The sequence below is a fragment of the Cebus imitator genome, unplaced genomic scaffold (genome assembly GCF_001604975.1).
Source record: "Cebus imitator isolate Cc_AM_T3 unplaced genomic scaffold, Cebus_imitator-1.0 Scaffold254, whole genome shotgun sequence".
Taxonomy (NCBI): Eukaryota; Metazoa; Chordata; class Mammalia; order Primates; family Cebidae; genus Cebus; species Cebus imitator.
In genome coordinates, this window is record NW_016107569.1 from 1,219,665 (window position 1) to 1,228,255 (window position 8,591).

General features: G+C 50.6%; 1 protein-coding gene across 1 annotated transcript in view; it reads right to left on the reverse strand.

Moving 5' to 3' along the window:
- Window positions 1-8,591, reverse strand: part of PRDM12 (PR/SET domain 12) — an 18,334-nt gene that overhangs the window by 3,438 nt on the left and 6,305 nt on the right. Inside the window, exon 4 of the mRNA XM_017499075.2 lies at window positions 822-933. Within this exon, the coding sequence (XP_017354564.1) occupies window positions 822-933 (112 nt within the window). The remainder of the gene's footprint in view (window positions 1-821; window positions 934-8,591) is intronic.

The following is an 8,591-nucleotide window of genomic DNA, read 5'->3' on the forward strand; positions in this document are numbered from 1 at the left end:
TCCCAGGTTAAAGCAGTTCTCCTGCCTCAGCCTCCCAAGTAGCTGGGACTGCAGGTGCACACCACCACGCCCAGCTAATTTTTGTATTTTTAGTAGAGACGGGGTTTCACTGTGTTGGCCAAGATGGTCTCGATCTCTTGACCTCGTGATCTGCCTGCCTCAGCCTCCCAATGTGCTGGGATTACAGGCGTGAGCCACCACACCTGGCTTAGCCCAATTCTTGGCAAGAAATAGGTGTTGAGCAAATGGTCTCTGCTGTGATGGACAGCGTCCCCCCAACACACACACAGGCACGTTCTGTCCTGCCTTCCTTCTAAAGGCTTATGCTGAGCATCTACTCTGTCTCAGGCCCTGCATCAGACATCAGCGACAAGGCAAGGAAATATACAGGTTGTCAGAGCCGGAAGAGGACTGAGAGATGATCTTGCCTAGCACCTTGCCTTTACAGATGAGGAAACTAAAGCACAGGGCATTTCCAAGATGGCACAGCAGAACTAGGACTCAGTCCAGGCTCCTGCTGCCCAGCTCCTTTCTTCTCCTGCCACACCTCATTGCCTCTCTGGTCTCCCCCATGTTCTCCCCAGTCCATTCTGGCCAGGAAGCAGGAGGTCCATCTTCCACCCATGCCTGGCCCATGCGGCAGCTCCAGGGGCATCAGCCTCCGTAGAACTGTATGTCTTAGCTGCTCAATGCTGCCAGACATTGAACCAAGGTCCCTGGAGGCCGGGAGCTTCCCTGCCTCTCTCATTCTCTCTCTCTCCCCTCCCTGGGCTCCCCTCTCCATGGGTCTGTGTCTCAGTAGCCCCATGGGGAAAACCTACCATGCTTGTTCTTTTTCTGGTCCTCCTCTAGCCCGGGCACACCAGGGATCCCCAGGAAGGTGTTGTGTGAGTTTCCGTACCACACCAGCAGCTCCTGGTCCGGCGGGATCATCTGCAGGGAAGGGGGCAAGAGGAGGTCAGGGAGGCGGCAGCTGGGAGGTGAGTCAGGGATCTCTGAGCAACCGTTCACAGCCCGGAGATCTGGACCCGGTCTCAGCCCCCAGAAAGCCACACAGGCCCATTTCCACTGAGCCGTCCTGGCAAGCTGTACAAACATGAAAGGCCCTGGGATGTCAAGCCGCCCCACTCCCCCTCCCTGCCCAGGCCGTCTCGCCATCTCTGTCCAAGCTGCAGCCACAGGAGAGCTTCCAAGCTGACAGCACCAGAATGGACACCTTGCAGCAAGCAGAAGTAATGGAAGATGGAAAACTAGAAAACTTTTCAATTCTTATGCAGGGGAACTAGAGTCGGCCAGCCCCCGGTGCTGCAGGGTTGAGCCAGATGTTTTCAAGGAGCCTGGGCTGTGGGGCACCCTAGGGTACTTGGCTACACCCTGCGGGGATAATGTTCGGGAAACATCTCTTATCCAAAGCTCCCATCGGCAGCCCACATCACAGGTACTTCCCGACCAAACACAGGGCTCTGAGTCTGCATGCATGTGGCAGACGCTAAAAAACAGCATTTGGATAGATGAACAGGAAACACTGGCGTGCACTGTTTTACACAGAGTCCTGTTCACCATGTCCTAGGTTGATGACAGAGAACCCCACAAATGGTGTTGGGGCTCTGCTGCTCTGGGAGAGGACCTGCCTCAGAATCATGGCAAAGGATGTTGGTCAGAGGGTTTTGTGGTGGTGATCCAGGGAGCCATAAGGGTCCTGCTCCTGAGGTGGCACTGATCATAAACACCACACACTCCAGGACATTCGCTGCCAGGTCTCTCATGGAAGCCACTTACCCCTCCCAAGTGGGGAAGCACCAGGCCCTAGCCAGGCAGGGCATATGAGAGAGGGGACACCTGTCACTCTCCTGAGGCCTGGATCCCAGAAGTGCTGGCCTTGGCACCTGACCCTGGGGGCCACTATCTGATGTGCCTGGAAAAACCCAGACACTCCCAAGCAATAGCTTGTTTGTTTTCCTGGTGGTTCCTTTTTTAGTTGAAGCACAAAAGATCACATGGGATTCCATCTAGAGGTGTCTGAAACCCAGGCAGGTGCGGTGGCTCATGCCTATAATCCCAGCACTTTGGGAGCCTGAGGCGGGTGGATCGCCTGAGGTTAGAGGGTTGGAGACCAGCCTGGCCAGCATGGTGAAACCCTGTCCCTACTAAAAATACAAAAAAACTAGCCAGGCATGGTGGCGTGTGGCTGTAATCCCAGCTACTTGGGAGACTAAGGCAGGAGATTCGCTTGAATCCGGGATGTGGAGGTTGTTGCTGTGAGGCAAGATTGTGCCACTGCACTCCAGCCTGGGCAACACAGCGAGACTCTGTCTCAAAAAAAAAAAAAAAAAAACCTGGAAAACAGAGCAAGACTCTTTCTCCAAAAAAAAAAAAAAAAAAAAGTAAATATAGAGTTGTCTGAAACCATGCCAGAGCAGGACCCCGCACTGGCTTCCATGGTCGGAGAGAAGGCCCCCTCTGCTTCTGTCTGGTTCAGCCTGCAGAGCCAGCACTCAGAACTCTTGTTCACTGCATCTTCCTTCCTCGGTCAGAGCCTGGAAGACCCTCAGACCATCGCAGCAAGCTTTGCTCACCCCGAAAAAAGGGGGAAGTGGAGGTCGAGCGCAGTGGCTCATGTCTGTAATCCCAGCACTTTGGGAGGCCAAGGTGGGCAATTCCTTGAGGCCAGGAGTTTGAGACTAGCCTGGGCAACATAGCAATGCCCTGTTTCTACAAAAAAAAGAAAAGAAAAAAAAAATTAGCCAGGCGTGGTGGCATATGCCTATAGTCCCAGCTACTTGGGAGGCTGAGACAGAATTGCTTGATCCCAGGAGGCAGAGGTTGCAGGGAGCCGAGATTACACCATTACACTCCAGCCTGGGTGACAGAGCAAGATCTTGTCTCAAGAAAAAAAAAAGGGAAGAGGGGGAGGGAGGTAGAAAGACAAGGGGTGAGAACAGAGGGTGGGAGGGGGCCTAGGTGACGGTCATCCTCCTGAGACACCACCTAGAATCACCACATGATTTTCACGTCCTCCCATGGTTCACAGGGCATCATGGTGAGCCTCGGGGTCAGTAAGTGACAAGAAGCCGGCATGGAAACACCAAGTGCAGTCCCAGAAGCCACAGAAAGTTAAATGATGCCTCCAAGAAAGTGGACAGATTAGAATCTGCCACCACAGCGAGAGTCCTGGTGCCCTCTCTCCTCATTCAGAGTCATAGCCGCTGTCCAGGAGGCCAGCATCAGAGGTGGAGGCCTCAGCTGGAAAGGGGCAGAGAAGAAAGAGGTTCTGATTTGGGTGTTTTTTGTTGGTTTGTGTTTTACAGTTTTAAAAATTTTACTTTTTTTCCAGACCTTACTGGGATGGAAGGAAGAGGTTTTGTGAACCTCCCAGAAACGCAGATGATGGAACTGAAATATTTCACATAAATTAGTTGTGAAGGAAGTGAGTCTGTCAGATGGTGCAGATAAGCCCTCTCTCACCAGGTCCCTGTGTGACCTTAGGCAAGTTATTTTGCTTTTCTGTGCTCCTCAAATGACAGGGTCAAGGAACATGGTCCCTGAGGTGCCCCCAACTCTAAGACTCTGGTTGTAAGTCACCTCCAACATTGTGCCAATCCTTGGCTTCAGGTCTTGGCTGAAACCAGACATGCTGATGTCATGGTTCTTTCAAAGCAATCAGCATCCTCCCCCAGACCATTGAACACGCCCTGCAGAGGGTTCCCGCCCAGCCTGGAGTCTGACATGTGGGGGTCCACCAGGGCTCCCCATCTGCTGAGCGAGTGACCTTGGGCAAGTTCCCTCACGTCGCAGGGCCTGTTTCCTCACACTGCTATGGCCTCACTAAGTGGTTTTGGGGTGCAGCAGAGCCATATGCATAAAGCTCTTTGTGCAGTCTAGACATGGAAGCGCCAGCGATTATTTTCCTGGAGCTCGCCCACCTCTCAGAGAAGCTGGCAGTGGTTTCTGGCACATCCAAGTCCCCGCAGGAATGCTCACTGCAAGCATCGTGGCAGAGGCCACTGGAACTGTGGAAGCCCAGGGTGACCTGGGGTTCTGCCTTCAGTGTCCAGCAAGAGCACAGGCTGGGCCCGAATACTCCAATGACACCAGCCCCATGAAGGTGCTCCCACTTCCCAGCCCCATCTCCCTCAGAAGAGAAGCCAACTCCTCCAGCAAAGATGTGGGATGAGATGGGAGGCTCAGGGAGCCCCAGCTGAACTCCATCTCCAGGCTGCAGGTCTGGGGGTCATCAAATACCAAGCCAACACCAGCCTTTTAATTTTAATTAAAAATAACTATTATTAAATATCAAATAAATACAGTAACAGTAGGCAGGGCTCAGTGGCTCATGCCTGTAATCCCAGCATTTTGGGAGGACAAGGCAGGTGGATAACTTTAGGTCAGAAGTCTGAGACCAGCCTGGCCATCATGGTGAAACCCCATCTCTACTAAAAATACAAAAATTAGCCAGGCGTGGTGGCATGTGCCTGCAATCCCACCTGCTCAGGAAGCTGAGGCAAGAGAATCGCCTGAACCTGGAAGGCGGAGGTTGCAGTGAGCCAAGATTCAGCCACTGCACTCCAGTCTGGGTGACAGAGCAAGACTCTATCTTGGGAAGAAAAAAAAAAAGAGTTATGCTCGGTGCAGTGGCTCACGTCTATAATCCTAGCACTTTGGAAGGCTGAGACAGGCGGATCACTTGAGGTCAGGAGTTCAAGACTAGCCTGGTCACCATGTGAAAACCTGTCTCTACTACAAACACAAAATTAGCCAGGCATGGTGGTGCACACCTGTAATCCTGGCTACTCAGGAAGCTGAGGCAGGAGAATCGCTTGTACCCAGGAGGAGTAGGTTGCAGAAAGCCGAGATTGTGCCACTGCACTCCAGCCTGGGCAACAGAGCTAAACTCCATCTCAATAAATAAATAAATAAAATAAAATAAGAGCTCTGGGCCGGGCGCGGTGGCTCAAGCCTGTAATCCCAGCACTTTGGGAGGCTGAGGCGGGTGGATCATGAGGTCAAGAGATCAAGACCATCCTGGTCAACATGGTGAAACCCCGTCTCTACTAAAAATATAAAAAATTAGCTGGGCATGGTGGCGCGTGCCTGTAGTCCCAGCTACTCAGGAGGCTGAGGCAGGAGAATTGCCTGAACCCAGGAGGCGGAGGTTGCGGTGAGCCGAGATCGCGCCATTGCACTCCAGCCTGGGTAACAAGAGCGAAACTCTGTCTCAAAAAAAAAAAAAAAAAAGAGCTCTGATGGGGACTATTGTATTATAAGTGTGTTATTTATTTACTAAGAATTTTTTTTTTTTTGAGACAGTCTTGCTCTGTTGCCCAGGGTGGAGTGCAGTGGCGTGAGCTTGGCTCACGCAACCTCTGCCTCCAGGCTTCAAGTGGTTCTCCTGCCGAGTAGCTGGGACTACGGGTGCCCATCACCATGCCTGGCTAATTTATGTATTTTTTAGTAGAGACGGGGTTTCACCATCTTAACCAGGCTGGTTTCGAACTCCTGACCACATGATCCATCCACCTCAGCCTCCCACGATGCTGGGATTACAAGTGTGAATCGCCCGGCCTAGAATGCTTTTAATGTACTAAAATTCATTTTACTCATGAATTTAAAAATTAAAACAGCGATGCAGACAAACGGACCAAATTGTATAAACATGTAACAGATATAAAACGAGAAGTCACTCTCTGCCACCCTGGATACCAGCCACTGCCACTGGTTTGCTATGCATCTTTCCCCAGAAGGGTTCGCCATTTTGAGACTATTTTAAAATGCTGACTTAAGGTTCATGGAGAGTAGCATGATGCCATCTACATCATGCCTCTGACTTTTTAAAAAATAATGAGCACATATTCTATACACACACACACAAGTTATTTTTTAATAGCAAGAAAATCAATTAAAAAGAGCCTATAGGCCAGGCGTGGTGGCTAACGCCTATAACCTCAGAACTTTGAGAGGATGAGATGGGTGGATCACTTGAGGCCAGGGGTTCAAGACGAGCCTGGCCAACATGACAAAACCCTGTCTCTACTAAAAATACAAAAATTGGGCTGGGCATGGTGTCTCATGCCTATAATCTCAGCACTTTAGGAGCCCAAGGCGGGCAGATCACGAGGTCAGAAGTTCGAGGCCAGCTTGCCCAACATAGTGAAACCCCGTCTCTACTAAAAATACAAAAATGAGCCAGGTGTGGTGGCAGACACCTGTAATCCCAGCTACTTGGGAGGCTGAGGCAGGAGAATCGCTTGAACCTGGGAGGCGGAGATTGCAGTGAGCCGAGATGGTGCCATTGTACTCTAGCCTGGGTGACCGAGCAAGACACTGTCTCAAAAAAAAAAAAAAGAAAGAAAGAAAGAAAAAAAAATTAGCTGGCAGTGGTGGTGCATGCCTGTACTCCCATCTATTCATGTGACTGAGGCACAAGAATCGCTTAATTGCTTGAACTCAGGAGGTGGAGGTTGTGGTGAGCTGAGTACTCCAGCCTGGGAGACAGAACAAAATTGTCTCCAAAAAAAAAAAAGAGCCTACTGGAATTGAGAATGACATATATTTCCAGCCAGCTAGAAGCCGGCAGCAGCAGGGAGACAGCCTCACCTGCCCAGAGGCAGGAGAACTGGGAGTCTCTCTCTGCCCAGGCCTCTGGTGTCTGCCTGCTCACAGGTACCCTCCTCCATCAACAAACTTCTACTATCAAGTCCAGGAAACCCTGGAACCCGCAGCTTTTTCCCTGGAACCCTGGGCCGGCTGTGCAGAGGCTCCCAGGGTCCCACCAGCCGACTGCCCCGATGCAAAGAACAGCCACCGTGGTCTGTAGGCCCCCTGGGCAGCAGTGACTCTTTACTGCTGAGACTTGGGCCTGGCCTGGCCTGGCTGGCCAGGCTCTCTGCTGGGGCTCAGAGAAGCAGGGTCAGCCGGTCTTTCACTTTTCTGGGGAGCAGGGATAGGCTTAGAACACAAAACAAAGCAATTCCCAAAGGAACTGAGTTCTGTACCACAAAATCTACATCAGCAAAACTGGAATACCAGTGCCTGAGTCTTTTGTTGACAAATAGACATACCCTCTCAACGTGCTTCTCAACCATCCCTATCAGCCCAGAAGGCCTGTCCTGCCCCACTTTCTGGATTTTTATTACAAATTGGAAATGACAGAATTTTTGGCTTGTTTTCCTGCTGTAAATTCATGTCCTCCCACTGAACACGCTCCCTGGAGACTGCAAATACCCTCCCCTTCTCCAGGGAGCCGCAGCCCCAATGTAAAAGGATCTCAACGTCATCTGGACAAACATCAATTTCCATTGTACCACAGATGTCCCGACACACCAATTAATAGAGTTTCAGCAAATAGATATTGGCCAGGGAGGCCGCATGGCATGGTGGTTCAGCGCTCCGGCTCTGGGGTCAGATCAGCCTGGGTTTCAATCACAGCTCAGCAACCTTCCGTAATCTCCCTGAACATTTTAATTTTACCATCATAAAAATGGGGATAGTATTAGAGAGCAGCACCCCAAGGGCTGAGCAGATTCTATTTTTTAAAAGTTGCTGCCCAGGTGCAGTGGCTCACACCTGTAATCCCAGCACTTTGGGAGGCTGAGGCGGATGGATCACTTGAGGTCAGGAGTTCGAGACCAGCCTGGCCAACATGGTGAAATCTACTAAAAATACAAAAATTAGCCTAATGTGGAGCCTGTAATCCCAGCTACTTGGGAGGCAGGAGAATTGCTTGAAGCTGGGAGGCAGAGGTTGTGGTGAGCCAAGATTGCACCACTACACCGCAGCCTGGACAACAGAGTAAGACTCTGTCTCAAAGAAAAAAAAAAGTTGCTAAGTCCCTTTTATTCCTTCATTTAGTGGCCACTTGCTATGTGCTAGGCACTTTCTAGAACTGTCATTTTGGGCACCTGAGGTTATAGTACATTCTGTGACTGGAGTAAGCCAGGAGGTTCCCCAGGGATCACGTCAGTGGATCTGGCCAGATGTACACCCTGCTGGGGACCTTCCACTCACCGCCTGGGCTCTAAAGCCGCGTTGCCTTCGTCTCTGCTGAGAGGGCTGTTATTCTGTATTTATGGAAAGTTTTAGAGCAGCAACAGTATATTCTGCTTGTTGAATAAAGATGTTCCTTCCTATTTTTGGCAAGTAATGGGTTATTGTTATGAAATATGAATAGCGGTTCTGAGTGGCAGAAAGTTCAAGAAAACATCACCGTAGAGGTCATTGTCCTTGGTTAACTCACCCAGGTGCACAGAACAAAAGCCGACTGATTCCCGAGGCATCCCGGGACTGGCCTGGGGAGCAGCAGTGTCTTCTGGTCTAGCCCAGAAGGGCTGCGTGAGCGCTGGGCCTCAGCCTCATCTCCAGGATGGAATTTATCCGGTAAGTGGTATCTGACATTTTGATGAAATGGTTCCCAAAAAAATGTATCCAAATTTACTTTAAAAGTAAAATGTGTGGCATTTTGCTTTCTCGTCCTTCACGCAAACAGTGCCTTCTTAGAAGGGAAAGCATTGATAGCCAAATCAGTGGACCTGTCTGTATCACATATATGATATTGTGTGTGAGTGCATCCTGATCCTCTTTTTTTTTTTTTTTTT